Below are 27,713 nucleotides of genomic sequence, written 5' to 3' on the forward strand. Positions count from 1 at the left end.
GTTCAAGATAAATCAGCATGTCAAGATGAACCGACATGTAGTTATGGGAACTGGCACATGGAAGCATTGTGTGACTACCGATTGGTAGGTAGTTTCCACTTCAGGATTTCTAGTTCAAGTACCTCAAGCCTGTGCGACTCAATTGGTGATCTTTGTGTGATGAGTTAGTAGTATAATGGAGAATAGATTGTGTTGCCATGTAAGCCCTATGCAAGTGAAGGATCTTGCATGAAGAAGACTATCCCTATCCACCTTGGGAATGTACCAAGTTTGTCAAATGGTGATAATGCGTGATGGGTTATCAGCCGCCATGAAATCGATGGATAATGGACGATGGAGAATGTCTTGAGATTGATTCAAGAGTGTTGCATTTAATGCAATATGATTCAATGGTTAGGATTGAACCGTTTGAATTGCTTAACCTAACAGGTTTAGGGTTTAGGGTTTTTTCTACCGATCTATCTATTTCCTATAAGGTAAATGTTGTGTCTCTTTCTAACGTTGTTGGCAAAAGTTGTATGTGTGTATCCAAGGGAAGTGATACGTGATTCTTGCTAGACCAATGGAGAGAAGTGATACATGATACGTTGTTGTTAGCATTGAGTGTTGTTACCAGATCATTGCAATTCCTATTGATCTTTAACCACTTCAAAAGTTGTGAAATCCCTTAACAGGGTAGCCTTAACTGGCTTGATACAAATCCCTTAACAGGGTAACTTGAAGTTATTGAGTTTTGAGAAGCTATAGAGCTCTGGAGATCCTTTAGCTATTGAGTTCTTGAAATCCTCTAACAAGGTAACCCTAACTAGGTTTGATCCTTAATCGGGTATTATAGCCATCCCTTAACCAGGTGATCCCTGACAGGATCGGTTCGTAGTAGAACCTATTGTAATGTCTTTAATTGGACAAGGCTCCTAACAGAGTGGACTTCTAAAGAGTTCAAAAAGCAGCTTGTGGGTATTCATCCCCACCATGGTTTTTCCCAGTTGGGTTTCCATGTGAAAAATATGTGTGTCATGTGAGATGCTTTTATCTTGTGATGCTTTGTTATTACCTGTTGAGCATATGATGGTTCTGTGTTTTATGCCTTTCTATAAAACATATTGAACTAACTATTGTGAAGATCTGATGATAGTTTACCTGTTCATGCATGAGGGTGTAATGGTGTTGTAGTATTGAGCTAAGAGGAAAGCTTAGTGAGTAACCAGTTTATGATTGTTTTAGTTGTTCTGGGTCTTACTGGTTGCACTCTGTTTAAACCAATATCACTGTTTGCCAGTCATTTGGAGTATTTGCTGTCAAACCAGTTTTGGACCATATTTTTATCTGTACTGATTCACCTCCCCTCTCAGTACCAGTTTGGTACTATTCATTCATCTTTGAGTTATCAATTGGTATCAGACCACTCTAGGTCCTCTGTGTTGTAAGCTTAACCGCTTGAGGTAAAGATCCAGTCAAATGATGAAGAGGGAAGGTCCAAAGTTTAACAGGGAAAATTTTGGTATATGGAAAGATAGAATGAAGATATTTATCAAAATCATGGGTGCTTAACACTGGAGTTATGTTGAGAATGTCTATGTTGTTCCTACCGGTACTCTCACCGATGACCAAAAGAGAGAGATACAAGAAAACGGGCAAGTCATGGAAGCCCTTATTAGTAGTCTATTTGACATTGAGTTTATTGATGTTTAGGACAAGGTAAATCCCAAAGAGGTATGGGATGCTCTTGAAAATATCTATGGTGGTGATGAACATGTAAAACAAGCTAAGGAAGAAAGCCTGAGAGGGATGTTTGAAGATATGCAGATGGTTGAAGGTGAGACCATTTAGCAGTATGGAATAAGAATCAAAATAGTCATTGGAGAAATCAACAGTGCAGGTGGTAAAATAGAAGATTCCACTGTGGTAAGCAAAGCCCTAAGATCCCTGTTGCTGGTCTATGCAATAAGTGTTGCTGCTATTCAAGAGCTGAGATCAATAGACAAGACTAAGGTATCCTTGGACTCCATCATAGCCAAGCTGATAGCCTATGAGCTAAATAGTTTTGATGGCAATGTTCAAAAGACTGAATCAACATTTAAAGCTTCTGCTATATCATCTAGAAAAGGAAAAGAAGCTAGCACTAGTGGTGAACCTAGACAAAGCAGAGAAATGAATGATGAGGAGATTCTGATGGCATTTGAGGCTCTGCTTGCCAGAAAGATTCCTAAAGTAACTGGTAAATACAAAGGTAAGCTACCTTTGAAATGCTTTTTCTATAACTAGATAGGACATATTGCTATAAACTGTCCAAATGGTGATAACCAGGACAAACTAGAAAGGTTCAGGAAATTCAAAGGAGCAAACCGAAGAAACTATTTTGTAGCAATTGATGAAGGTGTCACAGATGATGAATCAGAAGATGAAGAGAATGAAGACATTGTGTTTGTTGCTATAAAGGATGATGTGGCAGACAAGAAGGCTTTTGTCTCCCGGTTTGATAATTACAATGAGTGGATCATTGACAGTGGCTGTTCTCACCATATGACTGGTGACTGGAGCAAGTTTCTATCCTTGGAGGAGTATGATGGTGGTGTGGTTTGCTTTGGCAATGATGCATCATGCATGGTCAAAGGTAGAGGGTCCATCTATTTGAATAGAAAGATTAGTGCTGACAATGTGTACTGGGTTGATGGCCTCAGACACAACCTTCTGAGTGTTGCCTAGCTCAATGATAGTGGCCTCACTCTGGAATTCAAGAATGGAGTTTGCAGAACCAAAGGAAAAGAGGGTGAATTGGTGGCCACTGGCATGCAAACCAAAGGTGACCTATTTCATTTGAACTCAAATATAAGCACATGTCTTATGGCTAAGTTTGATGATAGATGGATATGGCATAGGACACTCTGTCATGTAAACTTTGATAACATTGTGAAGGCTAGTAAGATCAAGGCAGTTAGAGGGTTGCCGATGCTAAGAAAACTAGATAATACCTTGTGTAGAGAGTTTCAATTGTGGAAAATTTCTTCCTCAACCTTTAAAGGTAAATCTTTCACTGCTGACAACTTGCTTGATTTTGTGCATACTGATTTGTGTGGTCCTATGAAAACTAGAAGTGTGCAAGGTGATAGGTACTTCATGATTCTCATTGATGACTGCTCAAGAGTGATGTGGGTCACATTCTTGAAAGACAAGTCTGAAGCCTTTGTGAAATTCAAAGCTTTCAGAGCATTAGTGGAGAAGGAAAGTGGTAAAAGGATCAAATGTCTCAGAACTGATCAAGGAGGGGAATTCTCTTCTGGTGAATTCAACAAGTATTGCGAAGAATTTGGCATCAAGAGACAACTATCTACCCCCCGAACTCCACAACAGAATGGCCTAGTAGAGAGGAATAATGAGACTATGGTTGATGTAGCTAGAACCATGTTGATTCAAGGGAAGGTAGCTCACACCTTTTGGAGAGAAGCGCTGAGCACTGCAGTCTACACAATGAACCAGGTACTCATCAAGAAAAGTAAGGACAAAACTCCTTATGAGTATTGGACTGGTAAGACACCTATGGTTAGCTACTTTAGGGTATTTGGTAGCAAATGTTACATCAAGAGGAGTGAACATCAGGTCAAATTTGAAGCTAAATGTGATGAGGGAATATTCCTTGGATATTCCACCAAGAGTAAAGCTCTCAAGTGCTACAACAATAGGACTTGGAGAATTATGGAAAGTATCAATGTAAGAGTTGATGAATCCTCTAAGAAAACTAAGGAAATTGGCAGTGAGCAAACTGTAAATGAACCGGTTGCAACCTTCTGGGAACTAGTTGTTAGTCAACCAAGTACCAGTAATAGTGTTCCTGAACTGGTGAATGCTGATACTGATGAAGATGAGGCTGAAGAGGAAAAACAAGAAGAACTAGTCAAGACCATTCCTCGGTATGTCAAGCTGAATCATGATCCTAAGCAGATCATAGGAGATAAGGATGCAGGAATCCTTACAACAAGAAAGATCAGAGAAAACTCATGTATGATCTTTGAATTTGAACCTAAATCATTTGAAGAGGCTCATAAAGATGAAGACTAGATCAAGGCAATGGAAGAGGAACTTGACCAGATAGAGAAAAATGGTACATGGTCCTTGGTACCCAGACCGAAGCATAAAAATGTCATTGGCACCAAATGGGTGTTCAGAAATAAGCTGAATGAGGATGGCACAATGATTAGGAATAAAGCCAGATTGGTGTGCAAAGGATATGCTTAAGAAGAATGAGAAGACTATGGAGAAACCTTTGCTCCTTTAGCCAGATTGGAAGGAGTTCATATGCTTCTTACATATGCAGCTTTTAAAGGGTTCAAAGTATATCAAATGGATGTAAAATCTGCATTCCTAAATGGTGTACTTGAAGAAGAGGTGTCTATTGAGCAACCAGATGGGTTTTCCCTATCTGAAGACAATGACATGGTATGTAGGCTACATAAAGCCTTATATGGTCTAAAGCAAGCACCTAGGGCATGGTATGAGCGCCTACATTCCCATCTTGTGAATATTGGATTTGAAAGAACAAGTGAAGATAGCAATATCTACTTGAAGTTTGAAGGAGATCAAATCCTGATCTATGAGGTTTTTATTGATGACATTATCTTTGGAGGAGATGACAAGATGAGTCATGAGTTTGCTGATGAGATGAGGAAAGAATTTGAGATGTCACTCATAGGGGAGATTAAGTTCTTCATTGGACTATAGATCCAGTAGATGAAAGATGGAATCTTTAGCACTCAGTCCAAATATGTCAAAGAGGTGTTGAAAACCTTTGGCATGGAAGATAGCAAACTGGTTGCTACACCGATGGTGACCAGTTGCAAATTGTCAAAAGAGGATAATTCTGCACTAGTTGATGAGAAAAAATACCGATCAATGATTGGTAAGTTGCATTATGTAGTGCATAGCAAACCGGATATTGCACATGTAGTTGGCATTACTGCAAGGTTCCAGAAAAGTGCAAGAGAATCCCACTTGGTTGCAGTCAAGCGGATTCTTAGGAATGTGAAGGGAATAGTTGACTATGGATTATGGTACCCATACATCAATGATTTCATTATGAAATTATTCATAGATGCTGATTGGGCAGGTAATGTGGATGACTAGAAAAGCACAACCGGTGGTGCATTCTTTCTCGGTGGTAGACTAGTCTCATGGATGAGTAAAAAGCAGAGTTGTATCTCTCAGTCTACAGTGGAAGCAGAGTATGTTGCAGCTTTCATGAACTGCACTCAGATAATCTAGATGAAGCATGTTTTAAATGGCTTCAAAATCCCTGGATCTGAACCAGTAAGTATATTCTGTGATAACACAAGTGCTATCAATATTTCAAAGAATCTAGTTTTACATTCTAGAAGCAAGCATTTTGAGCTTAAGTATCATTTCTTGAGGGAAAAGGTTTAGAATAAAGAGATTGTACTGGAACATGTTTCCAGTAAGGAGCAGTTAGCAGACATATTCACCAAGCCTCTCCCAAAGATTACATTTGTGCATTTAAGAGGTGAATTGGGGGTACTACCCCTTCAGGAGGTGAACTAAAAGTATTTGTTCCACATCAGTCAGGTGTTGTATAGTCAAACTTTTGTTGATTGATGTGTTAAGGGATGCTACTCCTCAGGGGAAGCAACATAATGGAATAGGGATGCTCATACCTCCACTTTGGCATTGTTGTCAAAGGGGGAGAAGGAGTGAAGCGGAAAAGATATCTACAGAAAATGGGGGAGAAAATGTGAAGAGGAGAGATATCTTTGTATATTGCCATCAATGCCAAAGGGGGAGATTGTTGGCATTATGTGAACCGGTATGAAGACATAATGATATTGTATGTTGTCATTGATGTCAATATGTGACATGATGTGAACCGACACATGTGATATTTGAGAAGAGGGAACCATCATATGTATGAACTGGTATATATGCCAAAGTGAAGTGGTATATTTGTTCAACATAAACCGGCATGTCAAGATGAATTGGCATGTAGTTATGGGAACTGGCACATGGAAGCATTGTGTGACTACCGGTTGGTAGGTAGTTTCCACTTCAAGATTTCTGGTTGGAGTACCTCAAGCTTGAGCGACTCAATCGGTGATCTTTGTGTGATGAGTTAGCAGTATAACAAAGAATAGATCATTTTGCCACGTAAGCCCTGTGCACGTGAAGGGTCTTGCATGAAGAAGACTATCCCTATCCACCTTGGGAATGTGCGAAGTTTGTCAAACAGTGATAATGCGTGATGGGTTATTAGCCACCATGAAATCGGTGGATAATGGACAATGGAGAATGTCTTGAGATTGATTCAAGAGTGTTACATTTAATGCAGTATGATTCAACGGTCAAGATTGAACCGTTTGAATTGCTTAACCTAATAGGTTTAGGGTTTAGGGTTTTTGCTACCGACCTATCTGTTTCCTATAAGGTTGATGTTGTGTCTCTTTCTAACATTGTTGGAAAAAGTTGTATGTGTGTATCCAAGGGAAGTGATACGTGATTCTTGCCAGACCAAAGGAGAGAAGAGATATCTGCAAAGTGAATGTGCAGAAGGTGAAGAGGAGCTGAAATGGATTTGCATTAGCATTGAGTGTTGTTACCAGATCATTGTAATTCCTGTTGATCTTTAACCACTTCAACATTTATGAAATCCCTTATAAGGGTAGCCTTAACCGGCTTGATACAAATCCCTTAACAGGGTAACTTGAAGTTATTGAGTTCTGAGAAGCTATAGAGCTTTGGAGATCATTTAGCTATTGAGTTCTTGAAATCCTCTAACAAGGTAACCCTAACCTGGTTTGACCCTTAACTGGGTATTATAGCCATCCCTTAACCGGGTGATCCCTGACAGGATCGATTCCTAGCAGAACCTATTGTAATGTCTTTAACCCAACAAGGCTCCTAACAGAGCGAACTTCTAAAGAGTTCAAAAAGCAGCTTGTGGGTATTCATCCCCACCATGGTTTTTCCCAGTTGGGTTTCCACATGAAAAATATGTGTGTCATGTGAGATGCTTTTATCTTGTGACGCTTTATTATTACCTGTTGAGCATATGATGTTTTTGTGTTTTATGCTTGTCCATAAAACATATTGAACTAACTATTGTGAAGATCTGATGATAGTTTCCCTGTTCATGCATGAGGGTGTAATGTTGTTGTAGTATTGAGCTAAGAGGAAAGCTTAGTGAGTAACTGGTTTATGATTGTTTTAGTTATTCTGGGTCTTACCGGTTGCACTCTGTTTCAACTAGTATCACTGTTTGCCAGTCATTTGGAGTATTTGCTGTCAAACTGGTTTTGGATTGTATTTTTGTCTGTACTGTATCACCCCCCCCTCTCAATACCGGTTTGGTACTATTCGTTCATCTTTGAGTTATCATCAACACTATGGAATAAGAATCAAAACTGTTGTTGGAGACATCAAGAGTGCAGGAGGTAAAATAGATGATTCCACTATTGTTAGCAAAGTCTTGAGATCCTTATTACTGGTCTACGCAATAAGGGTTGCTTCTATTCAAGAGTTGAGGTCTATAGACAAGACAAAGGTATCCCTAGACTCGATCATTGCTAAGTTGATCACATATGAGCTAAACAATTATGATGTCAATATTCAGAAAGCTAGATCAGCCTTTAGAGAATCTACAACACCATCTAGAAAGGGAAAAGAAGCTAGTACCAGTTGTGAACCAAGACAAAGCAAAGAAATGGATGATGAGAAGATCCTGATGGAATTTGAAGCTCTTCTTGCCAAGAGACTTCCTAAGGGAACTGTTAAATACAGAGGTAAGCTCCCTTTGAAATTCTTTTTTTGCAATAGGATAGGACACATTGTTGTAAACTATCCTAATGGTGATAATAAGGACAAACCAAAGAAGTTCAGGAAGTTCAAAGGAGGAAACAGGAGAAACTATTTTGTAGCAGTTGATGAAGGTGTCACTGATGAGGAATCATAAGATGAATAAAGTGAAGAAATTATGTTTGTAGCAGTAAAGGAAGATGTGTCAGACAAGAAGGTTCTTGTCTCCCGCTTTGATAATTCCAATGAGTGGATTATTGACAATGGTTGTTCTCACCACATGACTGGTGACCGGATTAAGTTTCTGTCTCTGGAAGAGTATGATGGTGGTGTGGTTTGATTTGGTAATGATGCACCATGTATGGTAAAAGGCAGAGGGTCCATCTCTCTAAATGGAAAATGCAGCACTGATAATGTGTATTGGGTAGAAGGTCTTAGGCACAACCTTTTGAGTGTTGCCTAGTTGAATGATAATGGACTCACTCTAGAATTCAAAGATGGAGTGTACAAAATAAAAGGAAACAGTGGTGAACTAATGGCCACCGGTATGCAGACCAAAGGTAACTTATTTCAGCTGAATGCAAATATCAGTAAGTTTGATGATAGCTGGATATGGCATAGGAGACTCTGCCATGTAAACTTTGATAATATTGTGAAGGCCAGTAAGATTAAGGCAGTTAAAGGATTGCCTGTGCTAAGAAAACTAGAGAATCATTTGTGCAGAGAGTGTCAACTAGGGAAAATGTCTTCCTCAACCTTCAAAGGTAAACCTTTCACTGCAGACAATTTGTTTGATCTTGTGCATACTAATTTGTGTGGTCCTATGAAAACTAGGAGTGTGCAGGGAGATAGGTACTTTATGATTCTCACTGATGACTGCTCAAGAATGATGTGGGTGACATTCTTGAAAGATAAGTCTGAAGCTTTTGGAAAGATCAAAGCTTTCAGAGCACTAGTCGAAAAGGAAAGTGGTAAGAGGATTAAGTGCCTAAGAATTGATCAAGGAGGAGAATTCACTTCTGGTGAATTCAACAAGTATTGTGAAGAGAACGACATCAAGAGGCAACTGTTTGCCTCTTGAACTCCACAAAAGAATGGCCTAGTACAGAGGAACAACCGAATTGTAGTTGAAGCAGCCAGAATGATGTTGATTCAAGGCAAGGTTGCTCACACTTTCTAGAGAGAAGCGGTGAGCACTGCAGTCTACACTATGAACCGGGTACTCATCAAGAAAGGTAAGGATAAAACACCTTATGAGTATTGGATTGGTAAGACTCCTATAGTAAGCTACTTTAGAGTTTTTGGTAGAAAATGTTATATCAAGAGGAGTGAGCATCAAAGCAATTTTAATGCAAAATGTGATGAAGGAATATTCCTTAGATATTCCACCAAGAGTAAAGCTCTTAAGTGTTTCAACAATTGGGCTCAAAAAATTGTTGAAAGTATTAATGTTAGAGTTGATGAAACCTCTGAGAAATCTGAGGAAACCGACAGTGAGCAAGTGGTAGATGAACCGGTTGTAACCTTCTGGGAACCGGTTGCAAAACAGCCTAGCACCAGTAACAGTGCTCCTACACCGGTAGATGTCGATGTTGATGAAGATGAGAATGAAGAAGAAAAGCAAGAAAAAATAGCTAAGATCATTCCTAGGTATGTAAAGATGAATCATGATCCAAAACAAATCATAGGAGACAAGGATGCAGGAATTCTTACAAGAAGAAAGGTCAGAGAAAATTCTTGCATGATCTCTAAATTTGAGCCTAAAACATTTAAAGAGGCACATAACGATGAAGACTGGATCAAGGCAATGGAAGAGGAACTTGACCAAATAGAAAAGAATGGTACATGGTCTTTGGTACCCATACCTGAGCATAAAAATGTCATTGGCACCAAATGGGTTTTCATAAATAAGCTAAATGAAAATGGAACAGTGGTAAGAAACAAAGCCAGACTAGTTTGTAAGGGATATGCTCAAGAAGAAGGCAAAGACTATGGAGAAACCTTTTCTCTAGTAGCTAGATTGGAAGGAGTTCATATGCTTCTTGCATATGTAGCCTTCAAGGGATTCAAAGTATATCAAATGGATGTAAAATCTGCATTTCTGAATGGAATACTTGAAGAGGAGGTGTATATAGAGAAACTAGATTGGTTTTCCCTATCAGAAGACAGTGACATGGTGTGTAGGCTACATAAAGGCCTGTATGGATAGAAGCAGGCACCTAGAGCATGGTATGAATGCTTACACTCCCATCTTGTGAAGATTGGATTTGAAAGAACAAGTGAAGATAGCAATATCTATCTGAAGTCATAAGGAGATCAGATTCTGATCTATGAGGTATTTGTTGATGACATAATTTTTGATGGAGATGACAAGATGAGTCATGATTTTGCAGATGAGATGAAGAAGGAATTTGAGATGTCACTTATAGGGGAGATTAAGTTCTTCATTGGACTATAGATTCAACAAATGAAAGATGGTATCTTTATCACTCAGTCCAAGTATGTCAAAGAGGTGTTGAAGACCTTTGGCATGGAAGACAGCAAACCGGTTGGTACACCAATGGTGACTGGTTGTAAATTATTAAAGGAGGATGACTTAGCATTGGTGAATGAGAAGGAATACCAATCAATGATTGGTAAGTTGCACTATGTAGTACATAGCAAACCAGATATTGTACATGTAGTAGGCATTACTGCACGGTTCCAGAAAAGTTCAAGAGAATCCCACCTGGTAGTAGTCAAGCGGATTCTTACATATCTGAAGGGAACTATTGACTATGGATTATGGTATCCGTACAGTAATGATTTCAACCTGAAAGTGTTTACAAATGTTGATTGGGCTGGTAACGTGGACGACCGAAAAATCACAACTGATGGTGCATTCTTTCTTGGTGGTAGACTAGTCTCATGGATGAGTAAGAAGCAGAGTTGTATCTCTCAGTCTATAGCAGAAGTGGAATATGTTGCAGCATTTATGAACTTCACCCAGACAATCTGGATGAAGCATGTATTAAGTGGCTTCAAAGTTCTTGTATCTGAACCGGTAAGTATATTTTGTGACAACACAAGTGCAATTAACATTTCCAAGAATCCGGTTTTACATGCTAGAACCAAGCACTTCGAGCTCAAGTATCATTTCTTGAGGGAGAAGGTTCGGAACAAAGAGGTTGTACTGGAACATGTTTCCAGTAAGGAGAATTAGCAGACAAATTCACCAAGCCTCTATTGAAGGCTACATTTACCTATTTAAGAGGTGAATTAGGGGTGCTTCCCCTTCAAGATGTGAACTAAAGGTGTGTGCTCCACATCAGTCAGGTATTGCAATTGATAAATCTTTTTCAGGATTGGTGTGTTGAAGGATGCTACTCCTTAGGGGGAGAAGCATAGTGGAACATAGTTGTTTGTGCCTCCACTTTGGCATTATTGTCAAAGGGGGAGAAGATGTGAAGTGGAGAAGATATCTATAGTATTGGGGAGAAGATGTGAAGTAGAAAGATATCTTTGTATATTGCCATCAATGCCAAAGGGGAAGATTGTTGGCATATGTGTAGAACTTGGTGACATGATGATATTCTATGTTGTCATTGATGTCAATATGTTGAAGTAAGAAAAATGGCAAGAGAACTGGTATGATAATGTGAACCGGTATATGTGAAAAAGTGAAGTGGTATGTTGGAATGAGAACCGGTATATGGGAAGTTTTGTATCGAGGTTTCATTTGGCATGACTATCGGTTGGTAGTCTCAACTTCAGGGATTCCAGTTGATGCATTCCAAGCCTATGTGATTAAACCGATGATATCTTGTGATGAGTTAGCATTGTAATGAAGACTAGATAGTGTTGCCACATCAGCCTTGTGTGCATGAAGGATTTCCTTGAGGATCTTGCATGGAGATTGATCCTATCTACCTTAGGAATGTCCATAGTCTCTGTAAACGGTGGAGAGCGTGTGATGGGTTATGAACTTCCTGAAGTGGCAAAGAATGAATGTTGGAGAACATCTTGAGATATGTTCAAGATTGTTGTATTCAATGCAGTATGATTAACGGTCAAGATTGAACTGATTGAATTGTTAAACCTAAATGTTTAGGGTTTAGGTTTTATGCTATTGACCTATCTGTTTCCTATAAGGTCGATGATGTTTTTCATTTTGAGGTTGTTGTCAAATGATATGTGTGTATCCAAGCGAAGAGATACTTGATTCTTTCCAGATCGGAGAAGTGTATTGATACTTGTAGAGTGTGATTGCAGAAGCAAAGGAGCTAAAGTGGATCTGCCTTGGCATTGAGTGTTGTTATCAGATCAATGTATTACCTATTGACTTCTAACCATTTTAGCAGTTGGAAAATCCCTTAACCGGGTAGCTTTAACAGGCTTTTGTGTAAATCCTTTAACAAGGTGACTCAATTCAATGAGTTCTTCAAATCCTCTTGCAAGGTAACCTTTAATAGGGTTCTAACCTTTAACCAAGTATTTAGTTATCCCTTAACCAGGTGATCCCTAGCAGGATCGATTCCTAGCAAAACTTATTGTTAAAGTCTTTAACCAGACTAGGCTCCTAGAAAAGTGGACTTCAAAAGAGTTCAAAGAATAGCTTCTGAGTATTCATCCCCACTGTTGTTTTTCCCAGTTAGGTTTCCACATGAAAAATCAGTGTGTCATGTGTGATGCTTTTCATGCGATATTTTAATATTTTTTGTCAAGTGGTAAAGCATGTTGAACCGGCAGTCATTATATTTCTTATGATATATTACTGTAGACGTATAAAAATGATCATATTCCTAAAATGAATATTTTATGTTCATTCCTCTATTTAGTTAAATCTAATTTAATTAAATTACCTACATTCTTCTATTTTATTAAGTAGATTATTCAATTTACTTAGTTAAATTCACTTATGTCATTTAATTGAATAAATTATTTTATTCAATTAAACCCCTTCTCTCTACTTTTCATTAAATTTATAGTTTACCCCAAATTGAATAAATCTAATTTATTCAAATTCCCAAATTACAACTAAATTGAAATAAAACATTTTATTTTAATTAAATCCTTTTATTCCTCATCCACTTGCAAAATCCTACATCTCCCACTTGCCTCCTAAACTCCCTTCTAGACTCTTCTAATCACTTCTAAATTAGCCTAACCCATCTCATAAATATTGTCACATCCCTAAGCAAGGGGAAGTCACTTCTCAAACCCTCAAAGTCTTTGAAAACCATTAAAGGCTTCAACAACTTAACTTTGAAATTCTTTTAAACCATTAATGGTTAACTCAACCCTCTAGCATGATTAGAGACTTTCTATAAACTCAACCCACATCTAACCCAGGGGTCTCTTCAAGCATTCATTGCTTTGACCATGGTTATCCCTTTAACCCTTGCACAAGAGTTTATCCTTTGGCTAAAAGATTTATCCAATGGATAATTTTAACCTAACCTTAACCCTTACCCCCTAGGGTAACCATGAGGTCTTCTCAAGCATTTAATGCTTTCTACCTCTCCTCTCAACTGGGCTTATGTTGACAATTGTCACCATTTCATTGGTGAAAATTGTAAACATGGATTGCCAACTTTCAAACTTGACCCTTGATTAACTCTTTCAATCCTAGCCATCCATTGCCTTATTTTCACTATAAATAGAGCTCTCCTTCCTCCCTTTAAATGATCCATGCAAGCTTTAGTATCTCATTTATGCTCAATTTTATCAACACATTTAGCCTCTTTTGTATTAGGAAATAGTCTAAATAAGCATTTTTAGAGTATTTTCTTTATTATTATCTTAGAACATCAACTAGTATGTCATGTTAGGACAATGTTTCTACTAATCTTGTCATCTTATAATATATTTTGTTGCATTTGTATAATCATGCATAGCTTAGGATGCATTTCCATAACTAAATCAATCTAAAGCATCCCTCATTCTTGCATTAGCCATCCCTAAGTCACTTTACTCAATGATCTAAGAGAAAAGGCATTGGCTTGAGGGACCTTGTGAGATAGAGAACCATGGAGCCAACCTTGGGAAGTTGAGTCATTCTTCATGACTCCATAAATTGCACCAAGAAGTCTTGTGGGTGTGTGAGCAAGCCTCTTTCAGACCACTTTTTCACATTTTGAGTTTCATAGACCCTCTTTTCCCACACACATTTTTGGCGCCCACCATGGGGCTCAAACCCATGATCCCATTATTCAAATTGGTTTTCAAAAAAAGAACTTTTGCAGGTACGCAGGAAATAGGAATCAGCGCGTGGAGAATAATATTTAGCGCATCTCGCTAACATTATAGTGCATCCCATACACTGTTTAGCATGTGGGGTTTATACTCTAGTGCGTCAAGTCCCTAGCTTAGCACATCATCTTAACTGACCTTTTCCTGTAGGTCTCGGTGCGAAAGGAAAACAGAGCAGCGCATCCATAAAATAGAGCAGTGCATTCGGAAAACAGAGTTGCGCATCGGGTCTGTTTGATAGTGCATCCAACTCATCCTATAGTGAGTACAGTTTGTCTTGTAGCGCATAACAGACAAAAAACAAAAATGAAATTGTAACTAAACTTAAATCTAGACTTGTAGAAGTCCAGCAAAACCTAGATTTTTCTAACTGTTTGATTGGAACTTTTGCAGGACTCTGACAATTTCTTGCAAGTAGAGCTGGATTTTATTTGTAAAATTAAAATAGTTTTAAATTTTACTAACTTAGTTAAGTTAGTTAAAATTTAGAGTCATTTTAATTTTTGTTGGATAAAATTGAACTCACCTTACTTTGGGCTGTAAAACGAACCACAACAATAATCTTTTCTTGCTTTTCTAGGAGAAAAATTATCAAATTGGGTTCTAAAAAGAACAAAACAAATTTTCATTTTTGCAAAATCAAAGGGCTTAAAAAGAATTTCACCATCCTTTGGTGTATAAAAGGATCCATTTTAGGTTTTAGCAAAGTAAAGAATCACACAAAGTCCCAAGGTCATTTGCAACCAAAGAGAGAAGATCATCCCCTTTGGATCGATTTATTTTGTTGACCAACAATCGATTTATTTTGTTGATGAAACATCGGATTTACTTTGTTGACCCTTTCTTTTCAAATAGATTAGAAAATAATTGCCATGAAAGGTTGAAATAAACACCATGTTTTTGTGGAGCAACATCTCCATATAGATCTTAGAAAATCATTGACTTGAAAGGTAAAAAGAACCTTGTTTGCCTTGTCTCGAAAGTAGAAGGTACATGCTCTCCCCTTAATTGGGTGATCAAAAAGCCAGACTACTCTTACGCTTTTAGTCATACGGCATTTAAATCCTTTAGAAGGCCTACCTTCCCGAGGGGTTGAAAAACTCTTAAAGCCATTTTTGGCCGGTGTGAAGGGAATGACCTAAGTGGGAAATGACTTTGACGCCAAGTGTTCCAACCCACTATAATCAAATGTAGAAAGTGACGAAAGTCCTTTTCAATGGTTGCACGCAACGATTAGCCTTCCCCCAATATCCTTGAGATACGTAAAGCCTTTGTTCTAAAGGTTGGGAAGCCTCCTGATGGAGTTTATTACTGACGGCCAAACAAGAAGCTTGATTACGAACCTTAGCATAGAAACTTTGAGCCGAGTCAGTAACTAGACATTTGTAATATCATAGTGCAAGGGTGGGGAAGAATCCACCCCCAATATTAGTCACCATATATCTCCCAAGATAACTACTCAATTGTGAAGCAATTCACTTTGAGTTAATTTCTGGAAAAAGGCAAAAAAATGGGCGCCCCCTAGGGGATGACACAGTTGTTTGAGCTGATGGAGTATCGAGACTAGTGGGCTATGATATTATGACCTTTGAATAAAGAGTCTTTTTGAAGTGTATTCTTTGTATCTGAAACCTGTTAAAAACATTGGTGATTTGAACACATCCTCGCCAAGCATACACTTATTGTTTAGATTAGGAAAAACTATTGTCTCTTTGGTGCTGTGCTTTCATTGGTTACTTCAGAAAATCATCTATCACTGAAAAACTCAAGGCAAAAACTCTAAAATTGTAGAAAACAATCAAGTCAGGGCAGTTTAGCGTATAAGAACAACATCTCAGTGCATTGGAACCATACTTTAGTGCATCCGATCCTATCTTTAGCGCGTAAAGTTTTAACAGTGACGCTTCATAAAAAATCTAAAATCAATAGTAGCAGTTAGTGCATTCTGAAAATAGTGTAGCGCATGGAAGCATCAGCTTAGCGTTTTGAAGTCAACCTTTAGCGCATAAAGTTTAACTGTTAGTGCGTAGAAGGCCCATATTAGCGCATGACCCTCTGAGTAGAAACTGAAACAAAGTTAAATATTATAAATCAGTTAGCACGTAGAAGGGGGTAGCATAGCGTGTAGGGTCTTTTCATTAGCACATTGAGAACTTTCTATAGCGCATCACATCTCTATTTTAGCACGTGACAAAAACCAGAAAAATAGGGGGCAAAATAGAGGTCAAATTGAAAAATTTTGAAAACATTTTTGGAAACCTCCTTTCATCAGCCCGAGCTTCCTCAAATCAAAATACCAAAGAACAAAGTATCAAAAGTTATTTCCAAAGTAAGTTTCTCATCAAACAAAAGTTGTCCAAAATCTAAAACTGGTCGCATGATAAGCATATCTATCCTATCAAAATTAGGAAACCTCATCGCAGATATCAAATAGGTCCTTTAATCAAACGGATTTTCATCCCAAAACACACTTGTTCTAAAAACTCCAAGTTGTCAAACTGAGTTTCTATATCGGGAAAGCTCATATTCCATATCGTTTGACACACTTTGTCATGAGGGGACATCTAAACCTTCTCTTAATAAAGTAAATCTTAAGTTTCCAAAACAAGATAAACTGAATCCAAAACAACTCAAAGGAAACCATTGATTGCTTGTGCATGACTAATCCTCATATTCTGAGAAGAAAGAATATTTATCATAACATTAAGTTGAAGAAACGGAAACCAAGTTCTTCAAAACTTGCCAAAAGAAATAAATTTTTATACATCAATCGTCAACTCTTCGTATCTCATCGAACATTCCTTCGTCATGTATGATTATATATTTAGAACAAATCAAATGAATTTGACAAGGAACCTTTGAAGACTAGAGCATTCTGTCAAAAATCCGCATTCAGTCAACAAATAAATCATGGAGGAAAGATCAATCCAACATTTTTTCCTGATGAGTGCATCACTTACAACATCCCCCGACTTGAACCACAAACCCCTGAACAAAATATTGAAGAAGAGTTCATTCCTTTTGTCACAGAAAGCTTCTACTAGATGCCTATTTTTACTCACTCTCAACAAAACAAACAAAGAGAAATGCAATCAGAATCCAGCATGAATCGGAGATTATCAAATCCTTTTGAGCATCTGAATCTAGAGGACGCCAAAATTTCTGAAGAACTTCTTCAAGAATGTCAAGAAAGTGCTTCATTTCAAAAACTTGTGGAAAGACTCATGGAAAATGACAAAGAAAAATACCTACCCATGCTCACAAGCAAAGGGGTTAAGATTCCTAAATACTTTGACACAGACATGTTTAGAACAATATCTCAACATTACGAATATCAAGAACAACAACGAGAAGGAGAAACACGTGACCCTGAGAAAGATATCCCTGAACAAAACATAGCTGATAAAAATACACCAAGATAAAATATCCCTGAGCAACACATCCCCGAGCAAAACATGTTGTTCCATACACCATTTCAACCTAGAACTAATGCAAGGGAAGAACTCTTCCCTCAGCAAAATAATGCACCTTTGATTGCCCTTACTCAACAAATGCAAATGTTACAAAGACAAATGCAAGACATACAACAAGGGACAATAGTAAGGTATTCATTAAATGAAATTTGTCCTTATCCGTTTGACAGAAGATTGAACATGATACCTTTTCCTCCAAACTCAGACATTCCCAAATTTTACAAATATGATGGAAAAAGCAATCCCTGTGATCATGTTCGAGAATTCTGCACAATGAGTCTTGAATTCACTCATGATGACACCTATTTGATGAGGTTATTCCCAAGAAGCTTGGGAGGAAAAACAATGGAATGTTTATCCAAAATCACACCTCCTATCAGATCATTTGATGAACTAGTCAACAAATCCATAACTCAATATTCTTATAACATTCAACATGCTATCACCATGTTAGATGTCTATATCACCAAACAAAAAAACAATGAAACATTCATGGTTTTCCTTCAACGATGGCGGCGTATGGTTTCAAGATATCCTCGAGATATCCCCAAAAATGAGAAAATGGAAATTTTCATTGACAACATGAATGGTGAGATGAGTTACAGACTCAAGCTCCAATGCATACCATCTTTCACCAAATTGATTGAGAATGGAATTCAAGTGGAAGAAGCACGTGTCAAGAAAGGAATGTTAAAATTCTTCAAAGAAGGAAAAAGTTCATCCCATTACAATAACCAAAACAACAACAACTTGGACAAATCTAGATTCTGGACTAGAAACAAAAACAATGGAAATGAAGGAGACAATGAATCAAATGATCCAAAACCTAAGCAGCCTGTGCTTGCATTATCAGGTAATACTCAGGCTATAAATAATCCCAAAGGTGCTAACCTAGATGCTAATACTTACACACCGAATACCAATCAAGGTCAACCCAACACCAACAATGCCAACAATGCTCAAAACAATCACACAAATCGAGGGCCTAATAACAATTCATGAGGTAACACCAACAATTTTCAAAAATGTGTCTACACACCACTGGGACACTCACTAGAGTCATCATTTAGAGAACTCCTAGCAAGCAAAATTATCTCTTTACCAGCAATCATAAACTATGAACCACCAATCAAACCACCTTGGTGGAATGACTTGCACTTTTTTTATTTTCATCGCAACAAAGGTCATCAATTAAATGATTGCATGAGACTGAAAAACATTGTTTAGGACATGATTGATAGAGGTGATTTAACAATGGATGGTCTCAAGACAAATGGTGACCATGGAGCCTTTAAGAATCCTCTTCCAAACTACAACAAGGATGGAGCTTCAACCTCAAATAATACACATGGAGCTCGTATCAATCACATATACAATAACACCATCAATCATATATCAGCTGAGGACAATTAAGTCAATGTCATCACAATCCAAGATCAATGTGATCATGAATTTGTCAATGTAACAACTAGAGCTCAAAAATATGTCTTAAAGGGACATACGTCAACAACAAACACCGTACCCAAAATTCAATATGATCTAGTCAGCCAACTGCGCAAAACTCCTACTCAAATATCTATACTAGAGTTGCTGAAACTTTTGCCAAAACACAAAGACGTATTGGAACAAGCGCTATTAGAAACAAATGTACCTCAAGATCTGGATGCTGAAAAATTCCAAGCCATGGTCGCTCATATGATAGGGCCTCATAATCTCACTTTTTCTGAGCATGATAATATCTCGTTGAGTCATCCACACAATACTCCTCTCCATATTGAAGTCATAGTCTATAAACACTGAGTAAAATGAGTATTAATAGATGGAGGAGCTGGACTTAATATATGTACCTTAAAACTTATCTGTGCATTAGGCTTCTCGGAGGAGTCTATTGATCCATGCAAAAAGATTACTATAAAGGCATATGATGATGAAGAAAGATCCTCTAAAGGAATAGTGGTGTTGCTGATTCAAGTTGGACCGATACAAAGATATACTATGTGCCAAGTCTTAGACATAGACCTCACATACAATATCTTATTAGGTCGACCCTGGATACATGAAATGCAAGCAGTGCCTTCTACGTATCACCAGTGTGTCAAATTCCCCTATAATGGGTAGGAGGTTTCTATATCTACTGATTGCAATCCATTTCAACATTGCAATGCAATGGGGGCAGCCCAGGATAGTTTGGTTCCACATAATAGAGAGAAACAAAATTCCTCAGCAACAGATCTTCAATAAGAGAAGTCTAAATCATTACCTAGAGATTTCAAGCAAAAAATGAAAATCAAAGAACAAGGCATGGGGGAATACTCTTTGGAACCCATGTGTTTGACTAACTTACCCACATCACCTAGATCTCATGGATTACCTATAGCATCAACACATCAAGCAATTTAGCCCATCACCAAGTTTGATGGCACATTCATTCAACTCGGCACTTTAGCACATGAATCCAAGGAAAAGGATATCCTCAGTTGGCTATACAAAGATGAGGAAGAAGATAGAGCAACTATTATGGAAGTAGCTATACCCACACACCTATATGGAAAAGTCTACTTAATCATGCAACAAATGGGATACAATGGCAAAGGACTTATTGGTAAGCGTCGGGAAGGTGTCACAGAACCAGTGGATCCTCCTTCACAATTTAGTAAAGACAAAAAGGGATTGGGCTTTGAACTCACTCTACTACCAAAGAAGGTACCACACAAATATCAAAAACCTCAGTGGAAAGCAAAGAAGAAGTACAAAGAAGAATCCTGGCAAGAAGCACTATTTGCGTCAGCAGAGACAATCCGTAAGGAATGTGAATATCAAGAAAGGAAGCAACGTCAAGGGGAGTCCATCATTCACAAGAAGACAACATCTATAGAAGTCAATCATATTCAAGAGGAAATATCCAACAAAGCAGTATCATCTCCTGATAACATCATTCCTCCCCAAGGAGGGATAGTATATGAACAAATACAAAAGGTTGAAGCAGGATCTGACACAAAATCAGAGAAAACTATCAAACTTGTCTCAATCATCAAAAACCTATTCTCACCATATAACATACTAGTTCACAACACTAATAGAATCTAGGATGATACCTCTGAGACTGATTCCAATGAATATGAATGGGGTAGCTGCTCAAATGCTACTGAAGATACCATAGAAAATAGTAGTTCTATATCCCTTTCTCAAGAAGAACATAGCACAGAAATTAGACTACTTGAATCTGGAACACAGAATATCTATGATGCTAAGGAAAACGAGCAGCAACATTATGAACAAGTCTATACGGAAGATGATACCATCGGAGACCTCAATGGAATCCTTGACTTCTTTAACACCCAAACCAATCACAATGAAACCTCTATCTTGACACTTACAGCAGCAGAACTTGATCCATTGAACGATTCCTTACCACTTGTCTTTCTGGACCTCATAGACTGGGATGAACCCGAAATTCATGATATACCAATTTTCTTGAATGATGAATCCATTATCCATTACTTATGCACTGTTAACCTGGAAATAGACTCTACCAGTGAACAGAATAGCGATGTCTGCAATCAGGAGGGTGCCAAGTCTCTCAGTCACAAAAATAAACCAAATAAAGGATCTAATGCTGAAAACCAGTCAATGGTAGCTATGGATCACAAAAAAAGTAAACATAAAGGATGCATCTGAGGGTGAAAACCTTTTTAAGGCACCTAAAGATGGGAGACTTGACACTCTTCCTAAACATTATCATGAGTGATCACCCATATTGATTGAGCCCACTCAATCAATCAACATTGATACTACAGAAGCAGCCAAAAACATACACCTGGTAGATTCTCTAACAGAGGAAGAAAGATCAGAATTTATAAAAAAATTTACAGAAAAGCAAATCAACTTTTCTTGGTCATATGCAGATGTGCCAGGAATTGTTCAACAATTGATCATGCATCACTTGTCTATGGCTCCAGGAGCTAAGCTAGTTAAGCAAAAATTGCGAAAGATGAATCCACATGTGGCATTCATGGTAAAAGATGAAATAAAGATACTATTAGATGTCAGATTTATTCAACCTATTGACTATGCAGAATGGATTTCAAACATTGTGCCAGTTTGAAAACCAGATTGCAGTATCAGAATATGCATAGATTTTAGAGATGTCAACAATGCCTATCCAAAGGATGACTTTCCTTTACCAAGTATCGACATAATTGTAGACGTCACAGTAGGCCATGCAATGCTATCACTAATGGATGGTTTTTCAGGATATAACCAAATCAAGATCGCTCCAAAAGATCAAGATAAAACAACATTCACTTGTCCTTGGGGAACATATTGTTGGAATGTCATGCCTTTTGGCTTAAAGAATGCTAGGGCAACTTATTAATGAGCAATGACAACAATCTTTCATGATATGATGCATACCTTCATGAAAGACTATGTGGATGATTTACTAGCTAAATCCTTCACCAGAGCAGAACATCTAAGCATCTTAGAAAATATTTTTGAACTATTGGAAAAATTCCAAGTCAGGCTCAACCCTAAGAAGTGTGTCTTCGGGGTTACATCAAGCAAATTGTTAGGCTACATAGTCTCAGAAAAGGGAATTGAAGTGGATCCAACAAAGGTACAAGCCATCATGGAAATGCCACCACCAAAGAATATTAGCCAACTCAGATCTCTACAAGGATAGTTCCAATCAATCAAGCAATTCATCACTTAGCTAGCAGATAAAAGTCTACCATTCAATCATCTGCTACATAAAAATGTACCATTCAGATGGGAAGCCAAGTGTGCAGAATCCTTCTATCAAATCAAGTAATATCTGATGAACCCACCAGATCTGGTACCGCCGATAGTAGGAAAGCCACTTATTCTCTACATTTCAACAATAGATAAATCTCTGGGGGCACTGTTAGCACAAGAAGATCAACAAGGCAAGGAATGAGCAGTATACTACATCAGCAGGACATTGAACGGTTATGAGCTCAATTACACATTTACTGAGAAAGCCTGTTTAGCTATGGTCTTCACCTCTCAAAAATTCTGCCACTACATGCTAGCTCACACAATTAAGCTATTCACAAAAATTGATCCTCTCAAATATTTACTCAACAAAGCAGCTCTTACAGGCTGATTGGCTAAATGGGTCATGATTCTTAGTGAATTTGGTATCCACTACATGGAGCAAAGAGCTATCAAGGGACAAGTAATAGCAGATCAATGAGCAGAAGCACAACTACCTGGTAAGCAACCAATGGAGATCAAATTTCCAGATAGGGATATTCTTGCTATCTCTACAAAATAATGGACCCTATACTTTGATGGATCATTTACTTAACACAACTCAGGTGTTGACATTTTATTCATCACTCCAGAAGGACACACCATACCAAGATCCTACAGACTTATGTTTCCGTGCACAAATAACATTGCTGAGTATGAAGCACTGGTCACAAGAATCAGGATAGTTGTAGAATGGAAAATCACATAACTAAAAGTCTACGAAGATTCACAACTGGTTATTAATCAAATCAATGATGACTATCAGACTAAAGATGACAAGTTGCTACCCTACAAAAGAATGGTGGATGACTTCAAATAGTACTTTGTACACATCAGCTTTGCACAAATACCAAGGTTGGACAAGAGAGCAGCCAATGCAATGGCTACTATCACTTTAGTGCTACAAATTCAAGAGCAACAGTCTCATTATGAATTCCTAGTAGAGCAACTATTTTCCCCAGCCAATGACAATTCTGCATCCCAGGTCATCAATGCCCTAACTGGTTCAGACTCCCCCTTATATGGAATGATATATGAGTATCTTAAGACCAATATCCTACCCATTGACTTGTCCTGAAACCAAAAACGTAACTTTATCCAACAAGCTGCCCATTATACCCTTACTGATGATACTTTGTACCATCAAGGTCTAGATGGTACTCTTCTTCATTGCCTTGATTGTAATGAATCTAACTCCACTTTACATGAGCTTCATGAAGGTATCTGTGGCACACATTCTAGTGGTACTACTCTTGCTAAAAAGCTTCTAAGAATGGGATATTACTGGCCGACAATGGAAAAAGATTCTTATCACTTTACAAAACAGTGTCCTAAATGCCAAATCCATGGCAATCTTATACATGCACCAACACAGGAACTGCAGCCATTCACAACATCCTGGCCCTTTTGTTAGTGGGGACTAGACTTAGTAGACAAAATTCATCCTTCATCGTTAAATGGGCACAAGTTCATTATCACTGCAACAGAGTACTTTACCAAGTGGATTGAAGCAGTCCCCATGACCATAGTGACTGGGAAACAAATTGCCTCTTTTATCCTTAATTACCTGATCTGTAGATATGGCATTCCAAGTTCCATCATCACAGATAATGGGCAACCTTTCAAAAATCAAGATGTGAGAGAACTATGTGAATGATTCAAAATCCAACATCGTTTCTCTACACCATACTACCCATAGGGAAATGGTCAAGCAAAAGCATCCAACAAAACGATATTGAAAATTTTAAAGAAGACAGTCAATGATGCAGGCAAAGATTGGCATGTACAACTCAATCCAGCACTTTAGGCATATAGAACTAGCATCCGCACACCGACAAGAGCTATGCCATATTCATTGGTGTATGGATCAGAAGCAATTTTACCCCTAGAGGTAGAAATTCCATCTCTCAGAGTCTCTTTGAAAGGCTTAATCCCAGATGAAGAATATTGAGTTAACCGACTGCAAGAACTTGAACTTCTAGATGAAAGATGCCAATGTGCCTACACTTATCTCAAAGCATATCAACAATGCATATGCAAAAGCTACAACCACAAGGTCATCCCTAGAAAATTCAAAATAGGTGATCTAGTACTCAAAGAAAATCCTAGAAATCAACAGGATCGAGAAAAGAAAGGGAAGTTTGAACCTAACTGGTTGGGTCCATATGTCATCATCTCAGCATATGGATCAGGCACCTATCAACTAACTACCTTAGAAGGAGATGTACTTGATGAACCCACCAACAACATCCATTTGAAGAAATACTACACTTGAGCAGTCTAAATGCATGGAAAAAGTAAAAATACAAAAAATCAAAAAATTAGAAAAACCAAAGAAAAAGATGCAATAAAAACAAATGGTGAAAACTTGGCAAACAGGCACTATTGTGAGAGGACAACTCCTCCATCTATTCTTATCAAACTTTTGTATCCATGCATCCAAGTCCTATCGACCATTGACCAACACCTTTATCAAACTAAGCATTATCCAGGACATACTTAGCATTGTCACTGCCCTTGTTTATCACAAATCATTTCATCATATCCCACCATGGCTTGGTAATCACTATACATATCCATGTTGGGAAATATATTTAGCTGGGTGCTAAACATCGATCTGCATCTTGTCCTATCAACATATCACGCATTGCAGCAGACTAGGCAAATCATGTCAAAACCAAAATTCAACAAAACATGAGGAGAATCAAACATGGATACATTTAACAGATTCACAACACATGATGAATGATTTTCTGAAGTAACAAATGTTTGTATCTTGCATGAAGTTTTGACTATTTTTGCATTTGAACTATTTTCGAACTATTGGATCCTCTACATTTTCTCAATGATGCATCGAGCTAGATAAAGTAATGATGAATCCAATATCTTTTTAGTCTTCTATCTGGGAGGTGATCACTTGTACTGTACAAAGACTTTTCTCGAGACGTGATTCAAAGCACATCACCGAAGACATGATTCCACTTTGCACATACAAATGGTTTAATCTTGTCTGTTTATCCACAAGCAACATTCGGGTCATCTTGGTTCACTTATACCTTGACGCTTATGCTATCTTGCAATATCAAAAATCATGCAAATTTTTCTCAGGTCATTATGGTTCAATTATACCATTATGCTTGTATAAATTTTCAACATATCCCAACAAACCAATGCTCAATGATGATACCTCCAAAAGAAAGCAAAACATGTGACTATATCGGGATGACCAATACAAAATGAGGATGCTGAATTAGTTGCATATCATTTTACAATTAGTTGCATATCATGTTACAATTAGTTGCATATCCTTTTTCAATTAGTTGCATATCATATTATAAATTATTGCATATCATACATCTCATTTTCAAGATAAATCTCACACCATATCATATCACACGTCTCATTTTCAAGATACATCTCATACATCCTATATTATCACATCATATTCATCACATATAAAATCGCATAAGCATTGCATCATCATATAAAAAGAATCATCCATAACACATCACATGAGGATCAAAGAAAATGGTGTCATATATATATATATCTCAAAATGATCAAATGTACAAAATATGTCATGTTTGTGCCCAACACAATAAAATGATCAAAATACAATAGAGACAACATCTCTTAGGTGTGACTATCTCCAAATGGTGATGGTCTCGCAGTAGATGTCCCAGCACCTAGATCTCTAGGTGGATCATGTCAAATAGGCCCTGTCAAGCTCCTTCTCTTTGTCCTCGACCTTGTCTCTTGGGATCAACTCGATCTCGAGGTTGTATAACTCAAAACTTGACAGTCCTTGGGCATCGCGTCCTCATAGTGCCTCCTATATTACTCTGCCTCCTTGGCTCTCAAAGCCAGCTCTCTCAAAGTGTCTCTCATCGGGCCACCTGCTATTGCTCTCTGCAAACTCCCTGCAAGCTCCTCAGCTCATCCTAACCACTCCAAAACTATATCCTACTCCATGGTCAGTTGTGTGATCTATCACTGATGTGCCAATAGTTGTGCCTGCAATTATTGTACTAATAGTTGTAGGTCCCTAATCTATGCATCCTCCCGATGAGTTAGGATCCGAATCAGAAGGGGCACCTGGGAAGAAGTACTCCCCATCCTTCCCCCTGACCTTGATACTAGTAGGGGTAGCACATCAGTCCTCCTCCTCTGAGCCAGCCATCTCAACTCATCAGTCCCTCCCACTGCTGCTATCACCTCTCCTACTCTCTCCTCCTCCCCTCCATAATCGCTAAGCCTCCTCTCCCTCTATCCATCATAGCCCATCGTACCACTCTCTCCACCCGAATCCCTCTATCCCCTCCACCTCTACCTCTGTCTCCTATCCTACCCTGATCTCCTCTCCCTCGTTGACCTTGACCCTCTCCTCCATCAAATCCTCTGTCAGCGCCTCCCTCCTCCTCATTATCGTCAAAAGTGGGATGCATCTCCATTGGATCTGATATCCTGTCCACTGCACGAGCTACAAACAATCTGGCAAACTCCTCCGTCATGCCCGTATCGAATATCTCAGGGACATAGTCCCATATCTGGCCAGCTAGCTAAATGAACTCCTCTACCACCACCACACTATCAAGAATGGGTCCCCAATCTAGTATATCCTGCCTCCGTCGAGCATATAAGCAGGTCCCCTATAGTATCCCCTGCTGTCATCCATACTGTCACAATACTCGAGTGGCTAGAAATCTCTCAATAACAAAGGGCATCCGCCCTATTAGATATTGGGTCATGAAGACATAAGGCATCTCCATCCCATCCTTTGCCCATACCTCACAACCTGTATAGAGTTGCTAGACAACCATATCAATATCATCTAGAACCCTCCTCCAGTGCTCTAGCTTGCCCAGCTATGCTGGACAACCATCCCTCGATATCCGTATGCATACAAGCACCCGATAGGCCTATCTCTATCCACCAGTGGCTTCGTTGTGGGAATATGCTCCCAACACCATACCTGTAATAGTGTCACTCCCACTGATAAACTACCATACCCCAAATATACCACCTCATGCAAATCCCTGTATAAGTGGGCCAGCATAGCCGACCCCCATGCAAATCGGCGGCCCTGTGTCACCATCTCCTCCAGAATGAATTCCCATCCTACAGATAGTCCCTTCGACCTCAGGTCAGGACATAAGAAGTCACCTATGAAACCTGCTAGTACTGATGGAAGAGGAGCATAATCCAAATCCAAAAACTCCAACCAAGGGATCTCGTATCCACACACTGTATCATCTTGAAAGATCTAATGTAGTGCCTCTGTCCCACCCTCCTCCAACTGCTCATAGGGTAGCAATGAATCTACCATAGGAATCCAAAGAATCTGGTAGCAATCCTTTGGCATCACTATAATCTTGCCTGTAGCCAAATGAAAGGTATTCATGTCACTGTGCCACCTCTCAGCCAGCGCTGTCAATAACCCTC

The 27,713-nt window shown here is 38.5% G+C and overlaps 1 protein-coding gene across 1 annotated transcript in view; it reads right to left on the reverse strand.

Moving 5' to 3' along the window:
* The window catches only part of LOC131873932 (uncharacterized), an 88,215-nt gene extending 61,433 nt beyond the window's left edge, over positions 1 to 26,782 (reverse strand). The window contains exon 1 of the mRNA XM_059217111.1: positions 26,602 to 26,782. Coding sequence (XP_059073094.1) covers positions 26,602 to 26,782 — 181 coding nt within the window. The remainder of the gene's footprint in view (positions 1 to 26,601) is intronic.
* Between the last annotated feature and the right edge of the window lie 931 nt (positions 26,783 to 27,713).

The sequence above is a fragment of the Cryptomeria japonica genome, chromosome 3 (assembly GCF_030272615.1).
Source record: "Cryptomeria japonica chromosome 3, Sugi_1.0, whole genome shotgun sequence".
In the NCBI taxonomy this organism is placed as follows: Eukaryota; Viridiplantae; Streptophyta; class Pinopsida; order Cupressales; family Cupressaceae; genus Cryptomeria; species Cryptomeria japonica.